General features: G+C 33.4%; 1 protein-coding gene and 1 long non-coding RNA gene across 2 annotated transcripts; one reads left to right on the top strand and one right to left on the bottom strand.

Moving 5' to 3' along the window:
- Positions 1-110: 110 nt before the first annotated feature.
- Positions 111-25,442, bottom strand: LOC128159494 (gelsolin-like protein 2). The gene is made up of 13 exons (XM_052822612.1): positions 25,309-25,442; positions 18,951-19,029; positions 18,070-18,150; positions 17,297-17,370; positions 16,529-16,603; positions 16,337-16,408; positions 14,381-14,508; positions 13,766-13,874; positions 5,221-5,331; positions 2,675-2,838; positions 2,250-2,328; positions 1,693-1,788; positions 111-1,007 (listed from the first exon to the last, which is right to left on the bottom strand). The coding sequence occupies exons 2-13, from the start codon at positions 18,955-18,957 to the stop codon at positions 915-917; spliced, it is 1,089 nt and encodes a 362-aa protein (XP_052678572.1). The 5' UTR covers positions 18,958-19,029; positions 25,309-25,442; the 3' UTR covers positions 111-914.
- LOC128159531 (uncharacterized) lies at positions 11,997-12,949 on the top strand. Its single transcript, XR_008240152.1, has 2 exons — positions 11,997-12,659; positions 12,882-12,949. It is a non-coding gene; the product is annotated as an uncharacterized LOC128159531 (long non-coding RNA).
- Positions 25,443-25,475: the final 33 nt, after the last annotated feature.

The raw sequence follows: 25,475 nt of genomic DNA, 5'->3' as shown, positions 1-25,475 counted from the left end.
TTTAAACAGTTTTAAAAGCTAGCTTTCAGCAAAATCATTTACACAATCTTACTTTGATTGATTGTCAAAAATCTTCTAAGTTTTATTTCTTAAAAATATGAACAAAACAATTGACAATGTGTGAGGCATTTTATTTGTATAAAGATATGTCAATTATACATCTATAGGAAGCAAGGGTGGTTATCAGGAAGATCGAGAGTCACATGATTGTCATGTGACCACTTCTATTGCAGCTTTAATCAGAAAAAAAACTTTGTAAACATAAACATTCAAAAATATGTAACACTTATAAAAAGTATAAAAGAAAAAGTTCCCGAAATCTAGAAATGATCATGCCAGAAAATCAGTGCGAAAAAAAAACTATAAATAGAAAAAACAAATTGTGTAAATTTTGCAAATACCAATGTCATATAATAACACAATGTAAACAAAACATCTAACAATAGTGAATGGCATCTCCTTTCCTAAGCACCATAACCATGCTATGTGGGTTTAGAGTCAAATAATTAATTTAAGACAACACGTAAGTAATATATGATATAAAAAAGTACAACATAATGAAATATTTGAAAGTAAAGAACCCACAATCATTCATTGATCGCCGTGACGCCCTAACTGTAACATTTGCTTACTCAGCGGAGGCTTTTAATGTAACCTGGTGACAGAGACAGACCAAGTTTTCTCTAGACCAAATAAAGCAATTCACATCTAAGCTATGACATAAAAAAAAATCACCACCACTGAAATCTTATCTGAAAATGTTTAATTTGTAAACATAAACTGGTAAATTGGTCACTTTTTAGAGCAGACTGCCATGTGTTTTCCAGTTTGTATCTAAGCCATGTTTTACTACAAGCTGTTGTGTTCAGTTACGGGCGGTCATGTGACTAAGTGGGCGGAGTCAAGGTGTCCGTTTACTGAAGGAGGGTCTGCAGCTCAGAATCCTGTCCCTCCTTGACGACGGTGACTTGGATGAATGGCTTCTTGTCGTTTTCTTGGATGTATTTCTATGATTAAAAAAAATCAGTAATACAGGAATTTATTCATGATATATCCTCTACTATTTGAATAATTAACCTCCGGTGATATATTATATTTGTTTTAATTCAAAGCAAAATGCTATTCATAAACATACACCATCACATCCTTGATTTTATACAGAGAGTGGTGTTCAGCTTTAATGAAGAACAGATTTGTTCATAATGGAAAATAATTATTATGTTAATCTGCTCGACTACTGTTTATTTTTATCTATATACCCTCTACATGTATGTCTTGGATGAGACCCAGCAAACTTAAAATCAATTCATCAAATCAAATCAAATGTAGAACAAATCACACACAGGAGCAACAATATCAACCAGTGTCCTTCACCAATTCAAAACAAAATTCTTTTTTTAAATTCACGTGAGAATCTTACTTCTTTGATTAAGCACTGAGGGTTGGTCAAATAACAAACTGAATATACTATCAGACCGCTTATGTAAAAGATTTCATAGAACATGTACTGGCTATATGCCAAGTTCTTGAAAAGGAGATTTTGTATAAAAAACTTTTTCAATTTTTTTTCTAATTATCTCCCCCTTGGGAGGATCTTAGACTTAAGTGATCTAAAAATGATTTGAAAGTCGTCATGTCTGGTAGGACACCTACCCACTCCTGGTGTCATCAACAGGGAAGAAATAAACTTACGTGAGCATAAGGGAAGCCGTTTCTCTTCTCTGCACTGGAGGCGTTTCCTCCGACGAAGACAAAGACTTGGAGACCAGTGTCAACCAAGAAAACATCCTACAAACAGAAGAGAGACTTAGTTATCAAATCGTGCAAAGTATTAAAGCTCGAGTACTGACATCCTACAAACAAGTCAAAGTTTGTGTTATGACATCCTACAAACAAATACAGTAGATTCCTTATTTTACGCGAGTACTTAAATCCGTGATCCAAGTGTTTTGCATCAAAAGGCGAGAAAATAAAAATTGCGAAAGCGGAACTTTTACCCTAATCTCTTATAATCCTCAAATCTCAGAAAATAAAAGCGAGATTTTAAAATCTGCAAGGGGTGCTTCTTGCAAATTTATACAGAAATTAATTCCTCGTTTTTAATTTGGAATTTACATTGTGAAATGCAGATATATTGTTATAACTTTCAATAATTGACTAGAGCAGTTGGCTAACACATGAATACACAAGGTACACAAACACAGTGGCAGGTTATGAGCTGTACCTACATTTCTGAAGTGTTTACTTACGTCGGAGGAGAGGTCGTCCCTGGAGACGGTTCCTTTCTTCACCTCGGTCATCTCGATCTTTCCACTGGCATCAGACACCCTGAGAGATATAACAGACCCAGTTAGTACATTGTATTTACCTTTGGTGTCCTATTATTCATCTACATGTATAGCATCATCACATGTATCATTTCTGTATTTCGATCAGTAAACAGTAAGCTGGTTAATGGTGAAAAACAATTCATCTATATACACATGTAAATCAGCAATACAAATTCTGATTCTGTCAAAGAATGCAATCTTCATTCCTGTTTCATTCCCTAGTTATAACTCTCTCTCTCTCTCTCTCTCTCTCATTTATACTCCTTACATCATCAATCTTGTTTCCATCAATAAAATCAAAATTCCTATTTCTTGCTTCCACCCCTTTCATTATCTCCCCTTACTTCATCAGGGTTGTTTCCCCTGTGGAAACTCCCTCATCCTCTTCAGCTTCAACGTCATCATCAGGAAGACCCTCATAGAAAGAGGAAGCACGCGATCCCTCCTCAACGACAGAGTTACTTGCACCTGACCTCTCGGCCTCCAATTGCTGACAGAACTGCTGAGCCTGTGTGAGACCAATAAAAGAAAATGAATAAGGCCAAAAAAAATTAATCATTAGTTTCTCAGGCCAAAATTTTGAAATTTTGATGAGGCAGGCAGGTTTTTTTTTTTTTTTTCTTTAGACAAAATTTACAATGACTGTGACCCATACTATATGATTTATTTGTGCACTCATCAGCAGATATTCATCAAGCTCATACATAGGCAAAGTTTAAACATTTGTTTTAATTTGTTCTTTTTAGTTTAAACTGTTCTGTTTCCTTTTATAAGGTTGAGTTTTTGCAGATGAACAAACAAGACAAATGGTTTATGTCCCTGTTTCATTTTGCGGCCCATCTTTCCCCTCCACAGTAAAAACAGAAGTCTAAACTGAAATAGGGGACTTCTTATGGCATTTTACTAGTTGAATTTGCCATATAAAAATTTATCAAATAAAGCATTCATTAGGGGGTGTTTTCTTATCAATCTTCAGTGCCTTGAGGACAGAAATCAAAGAAAAGTAAATAAGTCATCATAAAATTCTCAAACAATACAAGTGTCCTTTATTTCTGTTTCTATGCAATGTCACAGAGGCTTCAATTTCTGAAGATAACAAAGAAATTTCAGTGGTTGTGTTAACAGGGACCAACCAGAGCAAACTTAGTTTAGGGAGACTTCACTTTTGAAGTTCTCCCTCACAGAAAAATTGGGAGAAATTTGAAAAATCAGGTAGACTTCCATTCTTTGACAATGGCATAATGCTAATAATAATACGTTTATACACAGATTCAACCTTAATTTGAATTTGATTAGAATTAAGCAAGTCAATTAAAACAACTCCTAAAAAATTTAAAATCTTATCCAATTTTTTAAATTTAATTTATTATGTGTATTCATACATTTTGTAGCTGAAATGTTTCGTAATTGTGTTGGCTAAATGACAAATAAAATCAGTCTATGTGTTTAAGTGTATTTTTGTGGTATTAGTCCAATCCTTTGACCCAATTACAACCGTCATATAGTTGGTTGTACAGAATTTTGTAGTTAAAGATAACTGTAGACAAACGGTTTCATGATTATTTTAGCACTAACTTGGCAGAGTTATTAATTAATTAAGTTACCAACTAATTGTAATATCAGAACCTAAAGTTATAAACATCGGTTGTAATTTTCAGTGCACAGTATGTGGTTGCATCAACCGTATTTATAACCTATGAAGATAAGACAGTCGCTAGTTATTAATCACAACAGGGGTTAACTTAGGCTATGAAAATGTTTTTTGAATTAGATGATTATCATTTTACTGCATTTGGAGTTAACTTTCACGATCGTGAACTCAGAATACAGGGCAACTTCAACCTCTCTTTCTGAGGAAATTCTGGCGAAGTTACCCGACCACAAATCGAGTAATTATATCTACATAAAGTTGTATTTAGCCCAGGTAGCCCCCTAGGTTGGTCACTGGGTAGATGTTTCAGATAAAATAACGTTTTTCACTGACAGAGACAAGCAATTGTTCTGAGCGTTTGTTGACATAGATTCTATAATAGAGAAAACCGATAATGATAAGATATAAAAATTCCGGAAAAATGACGATAAAAAAGTTTGATGCGGCAATGATTTTACTGATGCGGCGGTGCCTGAGAAACAAATCATTAATTTTTTTTGGCCTAATAAAGCTGACTATAGTTTGCAATTCTTTTGTTAGAAGATACTGTAAACAAGGTTATTTTCGCCCCATGTTATTTTTGTCCTTCTTCACCTGCAAATGGTTTCGCCCCATCTTGAATTTGCCCAGACATTAAGACCTTCGAATTCACTCAGTCTTAAATTCACCAGCCAACAACGAGGGCAAAAGGAGCGAAAATAAAACGGGGGAGAATACTTCCCTGTAAACAGTAGTTTCCCTGTCAAAGGATTAAATGCAACATTAGGCCTTTAGGTCCTTAAATTGTACATATGATCTCCAATTGGTGTTGAAATATTCAAATTTTGCATAAAGTTTACGGTTTATTATACCTCTATGGATATCTAATGTAAAATTACAATGAAAAGATATTCTATCTAACCATGAAATCGATTCTGTGCTATCTGCCCACGGTCATCAAAACTTAATCCACATGGGACAGATGATTTCCATCGTTTTTAAACTCGAAACACCTCTGGTGTAATCTGAGTTGCTATATAAAATTCAATGGCTAATGAGTCTAATTTGTTTAACATCAAGAAAATCTGCAACGCCGACAAAAAAAGTTACTGACCATTCAGACAATATCATTCCGTCTCAGCAACGACTACTTCCCAAGGCAAAGACTCAAAAATATACTTGTTATCGTCCTCATAACCAGTAAATAGGTAGTTTTTGGTTTTTTGTTTCAGATAGCTAGCCCTGTTTATATCACCTGACCTTGATTTTCTCCATTCCGTTGGACCCAACACCGTTCCACTGAATGATTTCAAGTCCTTTGTCCAATACAAACACGTCATCAGATTTCAAGCTTTTCTCCGTGAAAGGAACCTAAAACAATCAAGTTATTTTTATTATATCTGTAAGAGTATGAAATAAATAAAGTTATTGTAATTAATACGTCTAAACAGTACACATATGATTGCGCCCATGAGAAAAGGGTCCTTATGACGTTTTGTATAAAACAGAGAAATAACGTCATAAAGAAATGACGTTACGTAAAAGAAAAAAACCTTGTTTGATAGTACAAAACAGCAGCGCTGCAATTTTGTTACTTTGTTTATGAGCACATGTCTTAATAGCAAAGCCCTATAATGCAGTATCTTTTATAATAAATAAAATGAACATATTTATATTTTTTATATTTTACTCATAACTCACGATCGAATGAAGATTCCGTGCTTGTTTGATACGAACAAGAGACAAATCTTGATCATCGGCATTAAAAAAAAACCATGTACATGCATACTGGAAAGAATAACACTATTGAACAATTTATATCCAGGAACAATTTACATTGAGGTACTGAATCTGATATGAATGTTTTGAATATAAATTAATTGGAAAATTACCGGTTAATGAGAAATCATTATATTCGCGACTGCGTTTTCGCTACCGATTATAACTTGTTGATCCGCCCGTCAGCATCTGTTTACTCGCGCGGCCGCCTTTAACTTCATGTAGGTCTACCATTTTCATTCAAAGCCACTGAATCTCTGACGATTCGGGTCCAAAAACAAGCTTAACAATCTGGATGAAACCTATTACCTTTTTATTGCACGATAAATACTTCAATCACTGTTTAAAAAGGCATTTATATATGATCACGTCGAAAAACAAGAAAGATAATCCACTTGTTTAGAAAATACCATGAGGTTCCGCACGGGGAAATTGATAATAGAAAAAAAGATGTTTAATTTATTTTATCTGTTCAATATTTATAAGTGTTATTTTAATCAAAATTAAAGAGACTAGTGAATGAATTATTATTGAAAATATGTGTTTAATTTATAGATTGATACTACATGTACATCCAGTCGTTTATCAATTGATATAGCTCGATATTACTCCAAACTGTAAGATTTTTAGTTATGTCATTTTGTTGATTTTTTAAATACATAATAATAAATGAAATTTTATAAATTCATTATGAAACTAAATTCTTAGTATGAATAATAACCTTTCACTTCAGCTTCATCATTTTTTGTACTGTAACTTACAGTTATTCAAGTTAGAATATTTAGAAGAAATTATTCATGGCTGTCATTTTTTTTTTTTAAGTCCGTCTATTATTCCACACTATTTTTATTGCATCTATTTCAAAAAGATTAGATATATACTCTGAAAATTGTTTTAACTGAATGTTATAAATAAAGAAAATGTTTACAATAACTACAAAATGTGGTGCTTACAGATTTAAGCGCAAAAGCAAATGCAAGTTAATTTTACGATTGTCATTTAATTGTTGCAAATATGAATTTATATAATATAAGCACCACCTTTTTTTGGCCCCCGCTCTGTTTTTCCTGTGGTCTGTCAGTAATATATTTAAGCAAAATAGCAGAATTATTTAATAAATGATTATCAAGTGCCGATCCGATAATTTAGAATAAAAATTGAAATAATTTTTTTTTCAACTCTTCATTGGTTTTAGTGCTACAAAATTGTAAAGAACAGATAAACATTTAATCGGCTACTTTCTCTGTGTTATCAAAATGTGTTCAAAACAGCGTACATGTTTATTGTAATAATTAATGATAGAATATTTAAAGAGTTTTTAAAAGCTAAATTCACTTCTGAAATTAAGTTTACAAAACGTACTTGTGATCTAATATTTTAATTACGTATGCAGGCTAGCGATGTACATGTACTGATTTAGATTATTTAAAGCTAGCATTGATTACAAGTTCGTGCAAAAAAAAAAAAAAAAATAGCAATACGTATTCATAATTGATAAGATTTTAATTTTTTTTTTCCAATTTAAATTAGTTGTCCAAAAGTTTATGGAGCTTGATTTTTTATATAAAAATTATTTTGGGGGAGGGGAAGGGGTATTGACCCACGTCTTTGGAAAAAATCCTAAATGACAAAAGGTTGTGCGTATGACATCTAATATAATGTGTAAATAGCAATAAAAATATAACCTGCTCAGTTTGTTTTATAATATATGTAGATGCATTCCGACAGATAAGATACTAGTAATATTAGAGAACGCTCAAAAACATGAAAGAAATGTTTTTTACCAAAAAAAAGTTAGTGTGCTGCTGATTTAAAATTTCCGTGGCAGCTACATATACAAGCGCTAAATTATTCATGTGTCGACAAATACCCGATGTTAACAAATGATCTAACTCATTGTACTAACGTGTGTATTTGTTCACGTGTCGACAAATAACCCATGGAACAAATGGGCCAACTCATTATATTAACATGTGAACATATTTTGAGTCATTACATTTTAATTAAATTTAGACGTAAACTATAGTTTTCATTAAAACTAAGAGTATCTAACTTGTGCCCGATTTTATTCTTTGACAAAATCACATAATTTATTGCTTCAGGAACTTGATAATCTATTTAATGAATAATTTGGCATTGACAAAAATAGTATGTGCTTCAAAAACATTAAGAAAATGCTACGAGAGAAGACAGTCTAAAGCTTTAGTGCTTTTATAGAGATTTCAGTAAATGAAATGCGAGTGGAGGGGTAAATTAATCAAGTTTCACGATTCGAAACCTTTGAACGTTTTCATTTCCATATCACTTCCATTAAAATGTGACCACCTTTTTTTCCACTACGCTTTAATTGTTCATACATGCAGTAAACTGTTGTCAGTTAACTTTATGAAATTATTGGTGCTCGTTATTTCCATGATTTTACATTCTTGCAATTTAACACAAAACAAAAACAATGCGTATTAAAGTAGTCCGAGTATCGCACTACGTCATAATACGGATTTTACAATATTGGTTCGACTTTTACAAAGCGTTTTTGATACCCGGTATTGATTTTGCTCTACATCGCTGTTGTAAACAATGGCAATAATAAGCAATTAGAACGGTAATATATGTATTCTATGAGAGATAGACATGATTAATGTTGAGAAACTCGATTCTGTTAAAGTAAAATGAAAAAAAAAGTTTCTGATTAACCAGGATCTCGGGTATGCTTATATCTTCTTTGTTTTGACCCCCCCCCCCCCGAATTTTTCTTTTTTCTTTTACTAAAACCTGTTAAAATTTAGAGACAGAAGCTACTTTGAATTTAATCAATCGTCAATTAATTAATGTTTAAATGATATCCAACATTATTGACAGATCTAGGCAGAAAACTGTAGCAAAATGTGATTTTTACGGATTTTTTCGTCAGGATCTACTTGGTTTAGAGCTTATAGCGTGAAAAGTAATCCGTCAACATATAATTTATTTTACCAAATCTTTTTTCTAAGATGTCAATCTATAGAATAAACACCATGAATTTAAGTTTGAGTCCATAAAATAGTAAAAAAAATTACCAAACGCGATACTAGCATTGCATTTTTTGTATTCTATTTTGATACATCAGGTCCATAAAGCGTACTTACTTACAAAAATTTGCGCAAAATTATTGATGAGATATGGCTTAAATAAATATTTATACTCTATTTTGTATGTTCAGTTCTAGTTTTCCCAAAATTGGTAATTATTTTTAGGAAAAACGGACGTCTGGCAAATTTCATAATTGTCAATAATTTATGCAAGGGGGTACACCCGTCTGAGAGGTGATAACAAACAAACTAGCATTTAAACATACATATTTTCTTTTGTATATGTATTGCGAGAATGTATATTTATCATTTAAAGCTGAGCTTTTAATGATTGAGCCCATTTAGTGCCGAGTATAGGACTACCTTAAGTGCTCACGTAAAATATTTTAAAAAAATACTACAATATCAGCAACGTTACATATTGATTTACACATAAAAAGTAAACAAAATTAATATCGTTAAGAGTTTTATTTATGGCAATAAGCGTGGGATAAAATATACATACGTTTCGATCCTGAACAAATTTAATTGAATTTAAAAAATAAAGTATACCTCATTCATATTTTGACTTAATAAATATTTAAAAAAATTTAACTTCAATTTTCATTTAAACACATTTACGAATTTATTGAAATGAACATGTATCTGTATCGCACATTATCATGTTTACTATCAAAATGTAGTCCCCATTTAGTTTTGTAGGTGTCTATGCTAATTTTTAGACTCTCGATATATATGCCAAGCTTGCGAAAATGATTATTATTGTATGGATATATACTATTTTAGAACTTGGTGAACTCATTGTATCGTTTATTGATACACGTAGGAGCAAAATAACCGGCTCAAATTGTCTCTCTAAGAGCTAAACATCCCGCAATCTTACTAAGCTTGCTGCGTATTTTCATAAACCGGGGGGGGGGGGGGGGGTTGCAGCAACCACACTACCGCTTAGCTTAAAAATATTATCAAAACCGATTTGGTTTGACTTTTCCTATAGCGTCACGATCATTTCTTTCTGTCAGCTACGTCATGCATAAATTATACACGCCGCCGTTGTGAAAACTTTATGATTGGTTGAGTTAGGCGGAGTTATCAGTACATGCTTATGCATTGCCAGAGCTGAAGGATTTCTCAGAACAGTTCATTTCCCCCCAATATTATTCATTCAAAATCGACTATCCCCTATGTTTAAATTCTGTGCAAAACTCTCTCTCTCTCTCTCTCTCTCTCTCTCTCTCTCTCTCTCTCTCTCTCTCTCTCTCTCTCTCTCTGTAAACGGGCGTTAAACCATAGCCTCAACTCAAGCTACGGTCCAGAGTACGGCGTTATAAAAAATATAATATCTAGAAGTTGCATGTGCTAAGCGTTCAATTTATGTAAATACCGTAAATGTGTAATATGCACATGTATTACCTACTAACTTGCCAGTCGAAGTGATAGATATGAATTCCTCGATTTCTACACCTTTCGATCGGCAATCGACAGTCAATAAAAGAATTGAACATTACGATGGTGTGAAAGAACGAGACGGAAGTGGAGAGTGCAAGGGGGTTTGTACATGTGCATCTTCATTAGACAAGTGTCCGATTCGTTTCTCTTCTGTTGCCCTATCACTTTCGGTGTAATATATATATACTAAAATATCCACAAACCATTTACTGCAGATTTCTTTATTTTACCTGTCTCTGAACCGCCGATCACCAGCTCCACACATGAACAATGGTTTGTTTACATACATAAAAAATACAGTTCTTGATCCGCCTTCCGAGTACGGAAGAAGGTTGTTTAATAGGAGAAAGTTTGGGGCAAGTAAAATACAATTATTAACAGTAGTAAACTAAATGAAGAATTATTATTTTTTTCAAAAATAGCGTTATTTTTATATGCGGCAAATTGCCGAAAAGTTTTTTTGTACATGTAAGTATTGTATGCACTGTAGCTTTATATTTTCTAACCCAAAATTTATACATAGAGCTACAGCTATATATGTTATGTACCATGTGTATTGTTTTATCACAAGTGTACACTTTCGAAAAATAGCCCAATTTCGACAGTCACGAGTACCCATGTGAATTTTTCATTCTCTGACATGTTGCTCTGTCCGTGCATAATTTAGTCTTAGTTAACCAGCAGCCAATCAGCGGTAAGCTGAATCCACCAATAAAAAATTGTGGTTAAGGTGCGGGTATTTTTTATGTATGACGTAGCTGAAAGAGTTGAACGCGACGCGATCGGTAAAGTCAAACCAAATCGGTTTTAGTAATAAACGTTTTGATTGCGGAATTTAGGTTTTTAATTAATACACAATTAGGTATAATAATGTACTAAGGAACAAGATCAGTAAATATGAAAGAAATTAATTTAAATTATTACGGACTAAAAAAATATTAAAGCAACATAGAATTAAGCAAGCCGTGACAAATTAAAAACGAATCAAAGTAAAATACGAGATAACCATTGATATGATATCACTAAAGTAACAATCATGTATAAATGTACAGAAGAATAAAGAAGTTAAAGCAAAATGAGAAAAAGAAAGATCGACTTTTGGAGAAGTTTCTTTTTTCATAAAGCATGCACAGGAATACAATGCGCATACATAGCACCATACATTTTTTTAAATGCCATGTTCATTGTACTTAGTTATTGATAATGAATAATTTTAAAAACATTCTTTGAATTGCACATGTAGTTTATAAAATCAGTTCTTTACTAGACTAAGATATGATTTATTCAGAAAAAATGAAAGTGCGTTAAAAGACTTCATAGTTTTCGTGACAGTTACAGTTTCAATGTGCACGTGTACGGAGCAGCCCCGGATTATATAAAAAAAATTATGTATTGATATATATGCATTATTATTAAAAGTTATCAATAAGTTATGTAATAAGAATTTTATAATGATATCTTCAAAAGCAAGGATTATAACAAATAAAACAATGGGGCTATATACCTAACATAAAAATGACGTTGATAAAATCATTACGTAACGTCGCAAGGTGAACAACGTCATAGGTAAAAAAAATCCTTAACTTTAAATGCCAAATAAAGATATTTATAGTCATTGGATCTTCATGAAACTTCATAACTTTTATCTTCTGACATATATAAGTATAAATCCATAAAAATCTGGAATTGTGAAAAAAATGCCATAAGGACCCTTTTCTCATGGGCGCAATCATATAAAAAGTTAGATCCACCCTTTCTTTTAATTCATACACATGTACATATACCCTTAGGGCAGTACTTGATCATGAGTTGGTCAGTGGATATTTGTGATCTTGGTTTTTATTGGTTGTTTGTGTCAGGTTGAATTTGGTTGGTTTGTATATTTTGCTTTATGTGTTTTACCGCCAAGTTTGACAATCTTTGTCTGGACATTGACCAAAGCAGACTATATATTTATATAGAGAAGTAATTTAATTTTGGACCAGACCTTGCTCTTTTTCTGGTAAGTTATACTAAGTATACTAATATCCTATAACACTTACTATTAATAAATTGATTATCCTATAAATTGCAGAAAACATTAATTCAGTCCATGATCACAAACTAATGAGTATGAATGAATTAGAATGAAAAGATATTTTTTATATGGAATACAGTGTTGATTATAAAGATCAATATTTGGTTTATTTATTATAGTATTAATTGATTCTCAAATCAATTGTATATAAGAATTTTATGATGATCAGATATTTGATTAAATTGGTCATTTATAAGATCAATTAGATTATATTTCAGTAATAAATATTTTTAGAATTATTTTGTTCGAATTACAGAATCAGTCAATGTCAATTTAATCTCACCACGCAATCGGTGTACGTATTATGAGCCTGTTCCCATAGAATGGTGAGAAAGTGTTTTCGAATATTTTTTTAATCTGATTAATATATTTTATGACTTATTTTGGAGAAATGAAATTCATGTACATTATAAGAGTTACCTCCCGCTAAATGTTTAAGTACAATTATAGTAAGATAATGTAAAAATATTATCTTGATGGAAATACATATATATTGTACTAATGTTATATTTTGATATAAATTATATTATTGTTTTATGATATTTCAGGGCTTAAATATACATTGCAAATTTTAAAGTCACTGTGTCCGGATACGAATAAACGAACCATACAGATATATCTTTGTTGTCAGTTATTATAAACAAAGACTGTTACATTTGGCGCCCACGTTGGAACCTGGGTATTCGCTGGCGGGTGAGAGAGATTGTTTCCAGAACTTTGCCCCACAGGCATTGGCACTCCAGGAGAGTCGGGACGCCTCATTCCTTGGAGGGGGACAATGTGGTAGAGTCAAGTTTATGGCATTCCTACTAGCTCTGGCTAGTGGGTTAACCCTATAGCTCGATCGGTAGAGTGCTGGACTGGCGTGCCAGAGGACCTGGGTTCAAACCCCAGCAGAGGCAATAAGGGTCTCTGTTACATATCATTGACTTACAGAGCACAAAATATACATATAGTTCCTATGCGCTGTGTCTCAATTCAAAATCATTGGAACAAACAATAAAAAAACATTTTTATCTTAAAAAAATATTATTCAAAAATGACTGACATTACCAGTTTTTATTTCAGATGGTTTTATCAGATAATCTGCACAATAGTTCCATTATAAAAACATCTACTGACCAACGTTTATAAGAAATTAGATAAGACTGCTTTATTTTCCTTCCAAATATTTGCCTTTAAACTACTGTAAACATACGACATTTGCCTGTGAATTCTATGTAATGTTTTTGGCTGAATCCTGCTTTCGCTAAATCAAGCAATACATGTATATGTATAAGAATAGTCACATTCAGGAATATGCTGCCTAATTCAAATCCACACCATTTTTTTCTTAAAACTACTTTACGCCAAATATCTTACATGCCAAATATAATACGCTTACAATGTGTTTATGTTCTGGTGAATAAAACTAAACTAAGAGATCACGTACCTCCTTGACGGTGATGTGGCGTCCTTTGCCATTAAACTGGAGTAGGCGGGGCTTGTACTCCACAGGCTCCACGTGGCGGAACCCTGTCTCTGCTCCTCCCTCCAGATATCTGATCCAAAGAGAGGCGACTTGTATTCAGAGTACAGTAAAACACGCTTATAACGAAGTGCAAGGGACGGGCAATTTTGGTTTGTTATAGGCATAATTTGTTTTATCCTTCAAGTTCACAACATATAATATTGTCAGGGGGAAAGAAAACCACTTTGCTGTAAGCATCAATTCATTGTGCACTATAACAATGTTTTACTGTTCCTAATTTCTTCACAGTATTTTTCTGGCTTTCAAGTACCGGTATACCAGCATGACCATACATGTATGACTTGTAAGATTATTATAAAATGTGAACTTTAACCTGTGAATAATGAATAGTGAATAGTTCTGGACTTAATTGTAAACATGAATATGACTTAGTTTAAAGTTAGGAGAAACATGTACATGTAAATGAATTATAGTAAGGTCAGGAAATGAGACTTGAATTTCTGTGACATGAAACTTGTAAATGACATTCATTGTAAGGTAATGAAGTAAGATCTTGTGAACCTCTAAATGACTTACTGCAAGGTTGGGAAGTACGACTTGAACTTCTCCGACTCATGACCTTGAACCTCTCGGTGCTGAACAGCCTTGTCGTCCAGATAAGTGTCCAGCTCTACAGTCTTATAGGCGGCAGTTCCGTACTCATCCTAGGGGGAAAGAGAGAAAACTTGAATGAACTGTATTAAATTTATGTAGTACATGTACTACTTTTTTATCATACTATTGCTACACAATAGCACACATTACATCAGGTTTTTTTGCGAAAATGTGGAAAATCTGTAACAATTTTCATTTTTCATTTGCGTCAGTCATTTTTTGCGATTTAAAAAGTTCCTTACAGAAAATGATGCAGGATATAATTTCTGCAAATTCAATTATTTGTGATTTAAAAGAGGTCGCGAAAAAAGTGAAAATTAGATCATTGCGAAAATTACCATATATATGGTATGTTTGACATACATTACAGAAATGCTTTGTGATCCTTTGTCCAATATCAATACATTTGTATATATCAACACAAGCAAAATGTGCACTATGCTGCACTACGTAGTATTATTATGCCTTCTGTCAGTGTGTCACTATATAATCAGTACTCATCTATTTCGCATAGTATCAAAGGATTTATATAGCGTAAGCATACTATGCCGAAATAGAGCACGGCAAATGTTTTCAACGAAAATCTTTCAAGCGCCGACAGCGGGATTCGAACTCACGACGCTAAAATCATTCCAGCGTGAAACCCAACGCGTTACCACTCCGCTAAAGCAGCAGATATCATAACATGCAGTATTTACATGTATATTTGTTATACTTTCATGTTAAATACTGAAATCTGATTGGTTAAGACGCAGTTAATAATATTTACTATTACCCTCAGCGTTAGCAACGCACTTGGCAACGGGTAACATTAAAAAATGTTACATGCGCGAAAATTATGCGCGTACGGTTCGCTGTAGAATTCACGTTATTCCTATATAAAAGCAGTAAAATTTTCTTAAAAATTTTAAAAAAGACATTCAGTATAACAAAATAAATAGTGCCTGTTTGGGAGGATAACAGTTGAAATTGACACCCCTCGAAAACCATTGTCAACCTCCGCTTCGCGTCGGTTGACAATGGTTTTCTCGGGGTGTCAATTTCAACTGTTACCCTCCCAAACAGGCACTATTTATATAATATATAACGTAGATATGTACAACAAACATCAAGCAATTAAAATTATTCATTTTTCCAAAATCACTTCATTTTTTATGGTAAATTAAAAGTTAAAGTTTCTTATAAACTTTTGAACAAATTGATTGAACATTTTACAAAGAAATTCTACATGAGAATCACAAAAACGATTTTTTAAATGACGCTTGATAAAGAATGTACAAGAAAAAAAATTCAATGAGATTTCGTCTGCTAAACATTTCGAGTTTTCTCGGTAAGGTAAAACGTCTCTCATTTCTTGAAAAGAACATTAACCTTTGTTGACTTTTCATTGTACAACAACTTGTTGATTAAATAAACAATCAAATCAATTGATTAATTTGAAGAAAAAAACAAACGCTTGCTCTTCCGGTAATTATTTTTAGGGACTTGTCAACACTCGAACCTCACAGCTACTTATAGCAAAGCACGTCAGTATATTCAACAGTCGGCATAATAATAACAATAGTGTTGTGCTGTGCTTGTACTATGCCTAAATAGTAGTCAGGGTTTGATACATAGTGCACTCGCCTCCGGCTCCTGCACTATGTATCAAACCCTGACTACTATTTAGGCATAGTACATGCACAACACAACACTATTATATAAATATCAACATATGATATCAAACAATGAACCTTTTATGTGGTGGTCACTTTTATATCACATTTTACGATCTCTGTACTTTTTAACTGCAACTTGAACAAGAACTCTGAACACATAAATACACACTTTGTTTTTGTGAGGGACCTCACCTGTACTTATACCTGAGAGTTGTCATACCTGTGAACTTTGGGTTCCGATCCAGAAATGGAGGTCATACTTCAGGTCCTCAGAGCTGCCTTCCTTATAAGTCTGTCAAATAGATCAATCAATTCAAATTCTCTCATTTTATTGGTTGAATCCACTTTACACAAAATTAACACTTTACGCTTCTCTTTCTTTGACATAGATACACATCCATTGATGTTTTACCTTCAAAATAATGTAGGAATCTCCAGTGAAGAATTTTCCATAATCTTCCACTGGCCAATCTGTGACTTCAAATTTCTGTTAATAAATCATATTACTTTCATGTAAATATAAATAACAAGATTTTTTATTCTGAGAACAAAAAAAGTTCATCATTTCAAGGTGTTATGGGACACCTGTCTATGTGCCAGATAAAAGTACATCATAATTAATATATTTCCCCATTTTAGAATTTTCTTTCATAATATCTGACCAAAAAAATACTTTTGGAAAGGTAAAAATCATAAAAGCCCCAGTAAGATTCCAACTCATATTTCACAGATTCGTACTTGATATTCTTACTCATTGCACTTCACTGTTAGGTAACAAATTTGGAGAAAAAAATCATTAAATCAATATAAAGTATTACATGTACTAGATTTTATTTTTTATTTCAAAAGGAAGTACATCACAAAATGGAGGTGCCCCATACCACCTTAACTTTCATTTCAGAAACCATATACAGTAAAACAAGCTTATAATGAAGTGCCAGGGAAGGGGAGTTTGCTATACAGTAAGTATAATTCAGCATGTTATTAAGTCACTGGGAATAAAATCACTTAATTCCATGTAAGCGTCATTTCATTATAAGCATGTTTGCTAATATCCATGTTTTACTGTATTAATTCAAGAATGAAAAGTAAAGTTGATAAGAGTTTTCCTGAGGCAAGTCAAGACCAACGAACTTGTCTGCATTTAATTTGTTTGAGGTCTGAGTGGAGGGTAACCTACCACAATACGCCAGATCTTGAGGCCTGGCTCCGTCCCTGCCCCCTGCCATGCGGGCTCTGTCATGGCTGACTCCTCTGTAAAGAAAACCATGCCCAAGTTTTGTCTCTGCTTCATTATAGTTTCACTCATTCAAGTCAGCAAATTGATGAAAGTCAGAGTTCAATGTTTTTCTTCTGTTAAGATTAAAATTTAGTAAATGAGCCTACAAAATTATGAAATCTGAGTTCTTTCAATGATGTTTCTTAACAGAAGCCTGTTGAGTACTAGGACCAGTGACTGCTCAATATAGATTTTATTCATTTATTTAAGTCAGCAAAATTGATTTGGGTCAGAGTTCAAAGTCATGTTTCTTTCTTGTCAATAAACTGTTTACATTAAAATTTAGTATTGATCTAAATTCATTGATTTGGTTTTTTTCTGAATTACCTGATCAGTATAAAATCTCTTATTTTGAAAACCTTATTACTCCTATTTTATTGAATGGGGTAAAGGTCAAGGCCAAAGAAACAATAGTTTTCAATATTTACAATGTACATGTACATCTCTTTGCTTCTTTATAAAATTTTGATGTATTATGAGAGTAATTAAATCATCTGATTAACTGCTCCCATTAAAATTTTAAAAATAATTCATTTTAATGACAAGTATGCCAATAAATTATGGATATTCATATCACCATTCCTTTATGATTTCTCCAGCAAACATCTTTACTTTTTAATTATCTACAGAATCCTTCATTTGACTTTGACCTTGACCTTTGACATTACACTTACTTTTGACCTGTCGTTCGGTGTCCGACCCAAACAGGGCCATGTTGGAGTCCTTCCAGTCATACTTCTTGGCTTTGATTAATCCTGAATAGCAACAGAAACTTGATGGATCAACGAGGCAAGGCAGCACAATGGTTCAAATCACGACATTATCACATACACCAGAAAAATTAAACAGTTACTCTAATAATTTACCCTCAAAATAATTCACAGCTATGCAGTCTTACAGGAAGTTGATCATTTTTATGAATTGTTTCATTTTATACTTTTCATAAAGTTCGTCCATTCAATGTCAGAATCAGTTTGGGCTCAAATTCTACATAAATTAACATCCACTATTTCCTGATTCTAAATTGATTTCATAAATTGCTCTAACGTCATGTCAATTTATCGTTAACTGAATTTTATTGACATGTAATGCCTCTGATACTATGAGCTGACACACTGGAATGAATTTATTTATTTATTCTACAGCCAAGCTACATGTAGTAAACATATAAAATGGCTGCATGGCGTACCTGCAAGTCATTCTAATGTTAAACACTGCAAGTTCAAATTGCATGAACGTTTTTTTCAGTGGTTCATTTTATATTTGCCAGAGACCCTGAACTTGTAATGCATATTTATGGCTTAAATCTTAATAAGATGGCCTAAATGATAGCAATTTAATATATATATAAACATTTCAAAGATATATTCAATATTTCATTTGGTAAATCCAGCTATTACTGAACCATAGAGCAATTTAATTGGCTTAAACTAAGTAACATATTGACTCAAAAGTCAAGATACAGATCTGAACATTAGTAAACTACATGAATAGTCTTTTTTATTTGCAATTATCACAGTAAATGGGAACCAAGAAAGTTAAGTCTCAGTCTTACCTGCCATCTTGTTTCAAGATATTTACGTCTCACAGCGATAGATGAAACTCCACAGTCAGGTGATCAAAAAACCAATAATCTGTAGAACAAAGATATATAATTTGAAACTTGAAACAGACTTCCACAACAGCACAGCCTCGGTAGGTATAATCATATACACCAAACGAATGTTATGATGCTAAAATGCTAGCTGCACAATGTTAGCTTCCACTCAGATACACACACAGTCTAGCGGTCTGTCTACGATTATACATAAATTAAAGCACCAGCTAGCTTGCTTGTGCACTGTATATATACTGCAAGAGTTTGAAAGTTCGACGCGCAGTTTGATGTGGCAATCTTCCGACTCCACATCACAACAAAGAAACTGCCATCTCAGCACCTCTATGTAAGTTACTCATGAACATGGGTGTTGCTAAAATGTGGAATCGAAAACGGAACGGAAAGCGGAAAAAAATCTTATGCAATATTATTTACATGATGTATGGATTAAATGTACTATAATAATATGTGTAATTTTTACTACATGTATAAATAAAAAGATTACTAACATGAGTTCAGTTATTACAAAAATGTAAGGTTTCCTAATAAATTAACAGAGTACATGCATGGACCACTAGTCCCAATTTTTAATCGGAAAATCAAATGAGAATCAGTTTTTAAATATTTGGAGGAGCTGCCCTATGATATGTCTATGAGCTGTATAGTAGCTGACCAATAAACAAAATGTAACTAGTTTTTAAATAGCGGTACATAGTTATATAGGTTAGTAAAGTTAACATATGATTCAGCAAAACTCTGTAAAGATGATCATATTGTGTCCATGTCGTTTGTAAGAAGTGGTTTTTTTATCTCGGAGATACTTTATTATTTTTGAAACACTGAAAGTCCAATGTGGATGAGAGTACATCATATCTGAAATATTAAAATAAGTGTAAAGTCCCCAAATGTTAATCATCATTTGTTAGATATCAACATATGATTTACAAAGAAGATCATTTCTGTCCATGCAGCCTATACCCTTTTAAAGCAATAAACTTGATATTACATTTTCCGTTCCGTTCCATTTTCCATTTCATTTTCCGTTCCGCGTTTTAGCAATACCCCCCATTCATCTGATTTGAAAATCTTTCCATTGTACACACATACTTAAATGGACCCGGCATTCAATAAATGTTCAGAAAAATCATTCAAATTAAGAACATATCTGAATCCTTGCTCAAAAACTGCTCACTGGTAGATTGTACAGATTACATCCCTAACCCATGTCACAGACTACAGTTGTACGCGTCAATAAAAGCTGTCACTCCATGACTCAACCAAAACATGACTTGTTGTCTTCAAATCTGGGATCTGATTGAGGAGAGCATTGCACACAGAGAGAGAGAGAAAGAGAGAGAGAGAGAGAGAGAGAGCCGAGGGGAGACAGACAAGACAGACAAAGAGAGAGACGGAGATTTTTACATAAGGTGTGGCATATTTTGTTCAGCATCATCCAATTTAACTTATTTTGATGACAGTAAATATCAATTACAATTTTTTTTATGAAATGCTATAAAATAAATCTAAGCACAAACATAGAACTAGCTTGATTACATATCAAGTATAGATTGTTTTGAACAGTAAGCCGTAGCATTAGATTAAGTCAGTCGAATTGTACATCTGTTCACGAGTTGATCACTACAATTATTAATTATCCAAGACTCTCTATACATTCTATAACAATTATTACTACAAAAAATAAAAATGTTCTTTCCTATACGGATTGATAGATTAATTCACCATGAAGACAACAGCTGTATATGAATTTTGTGATGATTCAGACAGAGGAGGCAGGTTGAAGGTATTGTATCCAAGTGTTTATCTTCTCAGCCTGATCAAGGTCACACAACAAACTCCCAGTTTTCTGTTTCGTTTGTCCACAAAGAAAAATCTTCTCCCGTTCAATTTGCCGATCATTTCTGAATTACATGTGGTCTTTATATAGTGGGAAAATAAGTTTTGGAATGTGTTCAAAGTTCATTATTTTCTGACATTATGGAAAACAAATGCATGTGTAGTCATACGGGAAAAAACAACAACTGGTGTCTGGTATTTCTTGGGGGTTTATAAAAGCATTTACTACTGGCCAGCTAGTGCATGGTTAACAGCCAAGGCATCTTTGAAAAGTATTCCAAAAACAGCACAGTAGCATGTAGCTGTCAGTCTCTATGATGTAGCTAGGATATGTAAGCAATGTGTGCATAAAATATTAGTGGCATATTGTATATACTGATATTGAAATCAAGAAATGAGTTTGAGAAGGATGAATAATCTGACAAGCATTCAATGTATAAAATTGCAACTCATCCTAAAAAACTTTATAAATAAAACAACCAACACATATACCCATGTAATTTTATAATACTTTCATTATAAAATAATTGATTTTTCTCATGAAGCCAAATTTATTCATAAATTGTCACTTCTAAATCCATTCCTTAAAAATTCAATTTTAGCAATTGTTCAAATGAAAAATGACCAACAAAAATAGGATTTAAGGGGAAAATCAAATTTATCTATTCATGAAAAAAAAAAGTCCCTGCTGAATTCGAACCCAGGACCTGTTAATTTGAGGACCTATGCTATAACCACTAGCTACGTATATAGCTACGCTATGGTATCCAAGAAGTGTAGTGGACAATGCACTCGCTTATCAACGCTGCCACCCGAATTTGATTCTTGTGATCGACAGTGGTTGTATGTGACAGGGTATGGCTGTCGCCCTCTTGGACACGTGGGTTCTCTCCGTGCAGGTGCTCCGGCTACCTCCCACACCAACGACCCCCTTGCACTAACATCCGTGCCAAAGAGAGATATTAATATAAGTTGTAGAACTTGTTTATCAATCTTTGTAAAATAAATATGGTTCAGTTTAGTTTTTATGTACTCCCGCTAGCTGTCATAAAAAGTTATAGTAATAGGGGTGTGGATGACCCTTAAATTTGAAATGCAGTTATATAAAAATCATCTGATCAGAAAAAGAGAAATGAGAATTATGGTCTACATGATATGCAGGAAAACTACCAAGTAAGTCCGAGATCAAAATCTCGCAACAATCTCAATGAGATAATTTAAAGTTTTAGTCTCAAACTTCCTCTAGAAATCTGAAAGATGATGATCTCAAGCAAACCATAAGACGTACTATAAATGGTTTCCTGGTTGTGATCTAAAGAAAGCATTCTGTACATTAGGTTTACAGTGAGTAACAAGCCTGGGGCTGAATTATGACCCACATTAACAATTGACTTGAAGATCACACCATTGAGATAAATTGTTTACATATACCGCCAGTATGTGTAAAATACTGAATGAATCTCCGAGGTTTCAAATTCATTTCCTTTTAAATGAATTGTTCTGAAAATACAATAGAGCAATAAATAATGAAAAGACATTAGCTTGTTTTTATAATTAATCATGCAATATCAAAATGGTATGTGAAGTAATTAAAATAAGGAAAATCTTCAAACATTAATGCAAAACAAATCAAAGAAAAAAAGAGAGAACATTTATTTACATGTAACAAAGCCTTGTGCGATTCATTTATATATCACGCAAAAGATAACCTTGAAGTGTAAACAGGGCTACTTTTAAAAACAAGAAATGAGCGACTTCCATGTAATATGATAAACGTCGACTTCCTTGGCGATATTACACACTTCATACAAGCATTATCGCCCTAACATATACTGTACCTCTCTATACATCAAACATTTCAAGCTCCACGGAGAATCATTACCACAACATGCCATACATTCCTCAGTTATATATATATATATATCTACATTAAATATTCATGAGCGAACCAACCTCTTCTAAATCATCAGTATAAACAAGTTTAAAACAATAAATACATGACACAAGTGCGTTTTACAACCAAGATCAATCTTAATATATATCTCAGATGGTCAGCCTGTAGATATAGTACTTAAGATAACGAGTAATTAATTATTGATTAATAGCAGTGATAAAGCTAATTAGAGCACGTTAATTAGTGCTGTACAAGAGAGGCCGGCTACTACAGAGAGAACTGTAGTGACGTTAGTGACATTACTACACATGTTTGTCTGTCTGTGATATCACAGATTCGTCTGCCTGCAGCTGCCATTGAATGGGGGGAAATATTCAACCTCTAAAGCTTCCCCCTCCATCCCCACCCACAACTTAATCCTCTACTAAGCTAGCAAACAACCCACCCCACCCCTTACCCCCAAACTAAAACCAAAACCAGGCCTGCCCACTTTTTTCCAAGCTAGCCATGAGTAAAATATTACAAACACTTCTCTGTTTATTTATATTGATGGGTTAGTTCAACATGTTCAGTTGGAAACAAGTCAGGCGGTTGGATCAAGACTTACAGATAAAACTAAATATGGCTAGATCAATTTAGATCCTATATATATACTTTCAAACATATGCTCAAAAGTATTACTGTATAAATCTTTTATAATCAAAGAAATAGTCATCAAAGTGATAAGGATGGGTGTGTCCTTTCTATAATTCCAAAGCATCAAGCAATACACTACTAGATGAAATAATTAACACAGTAACTAATCATGCATGGGGACCTGGCCATTACTCTTTGCTTTAAAAGTCTAGCTGCATTTATTTAGGCAATTTGTGAACTTGTGAATGAGGGTAAATTTTTTATCAATGGAGAGAGAAATAAAACCTTGCTAACCTTACCTGTTCACCAGCCAGAGTAGACTAAACGAGTGTAGGAGGAAAGGGGGCCGCTTGGATGAGTCAGAGCTGCAAGCTATAGATGTGGAATGTCTAAACACAGGCATGTGTTTACTCTAGTGCAGGAGGGAGGGGTATATTTTTTCACAGGGATGTGTACACTTGGGGAGAGTTAAATCACCTGCATGCAGAAAAAAAGGAGGGGGGAGGGTAGTTTTCACAGGATCAATGCATGCATGTATATACTAGTGGAGCAATCTTCAGAAAAGGAGGATAAAAATGTGGATAGGGGAGGGGGGGGGGGGCGTTTTATCTTCAGCAAACTAGAGTATTGTACATATACTCTTCTATTTACACCGGTGCTAAAAAACATTTATTCTTTATATCGTACATCTAGATATATTATAAGTATGTAGCTCTTTAATCATTTTATTTAAGGTTAAGAAATTCTCAATGCATGAATGGCTTTAGAATTTAGAAGCATATTTAATTGCTCATTTTATTGAATTTAAAAAAAAGTATTAATAACAGTCTTACATCAAGGTTATATTACATCTTTGTTTCCAACAAGGACCGCATTGTCGGACATGCCTTACAGGTAACTATTATAATTAAGCTGGTGTGCATTGAGTGCATCTAGACAAATAATGTCTTAAAAAGTGTTTTATACTGGGCGAAAGCCGAGAGGTCAGATCTGGTATTGATACATTAAAACAATTCAGACTTTGTTTGCTTGCAGCATTTTAATTACCCTCCCCCCCCCCCCATACACACACACACACACACACAGTGACACCCAATAAAAAAGCAATGTTGAACACAGACCTGATTCATTCATAAAACACTTAGATGAATTAAATACCTTTCCTGTGACCCTACCGCTGATAGAGAATTTGACAAGCCCATGTAGTAATAAACATGGCCCAATCACTCCCTTGCGTACAGGTAAAAATGAAGTCACATTAGACGGCCCACAGGTTTTATAAGAAGGCTTACAGGTAAAGGAAAAAGTTGACAACGCATCAGTTGGGTCGTATGATAACTCTACCAGCTATCCTGTATCTTGCATTTGTCACCGCATGTTTGCATTTCTTGTGTTATCAACTCGACTAAGACACCTTCCTGATTGATAACATTGCTTTTTTTTCCTCTTTATCAAATAAGTTTCAACTTCCTTAGTTCCTTAGAAGACATTTTAAAGTCAGTTACATAAAAATTGTAAAACTTAAAATTTACACATAATTCTTGTTTTGAAAGAAAATAATATAATATAATGTAGACATATATATTAATATAATATTAAAAAACTGGATGTGGTTTTGGATGATAACTTTGTTTTTCCATCCATGTCACCCGCATAAATTCCACAATAAATTTCCAATTATATTTTGAAAATCACTTCTAAGCTACAATTAAAAGTACCATGGCTATTACTACTAATATACAATATAATCATTAAACGGTAAAATTATTTGTGTCCCGATATATTATAACCACGCTAGGAATGTCGAGAAAAAAAAGGGCGTGAACCATGATATTTACAAGTAAATCAAAATGTCAATACACGGGTGTCACGAGAAAACACGTGCGTCGCCCGCGTGCTTGTACTTGACCATACAAGAATATTGACACCTACCGGGAGTCGCTGTTGAATTCGTCCGTAAGCTTCCTTCCTTGACAATGTCTGGGAGATTCTAATCCGGCCGGCCTGTTTGCCTGTTGAGCATCAGATACGTTCATGCGGAAGTGTTTCGGTCGAGTGCCCACAGGTGATTTCCCGCCAAAATTGAAATCGTTGGGTAC

This window comes from Crassostrea angulata, chromosome 8 (assembly GCF_025612915.1).
Source record: "Crassostrea angulata isolate pt1a10 chromosome 8, ASM2561291v2, whole genome shotgun sequence".
NCBI lineage: Eukaryota > Metazoa > Mollusca > Bivalvia > Ostreida > Ostreidae > Magallana > Magallana angulata.
This window is presented reverse-complemented; position numbering and strand designations above follow the sequence as displayed.

Coding starts and splice junctions, on each gene's coding strand:
- LOC128159494 (XM_052822612.1), bottom strand. Junction 17,371..18,069: donor CACCGAACGACAGGTCAAAA/GTAAGTGTAATG, acceptor TTTTCTTTACAG/AGGAGTCAGCCATGACAGAG. Junction 2,329..2,674: donor GGGGAAACAACCCTGATGAA/GTAAGGGGAGAT, acceptor TATATCTCTCAG/GGTGTCTGATGCCAGTGGAA.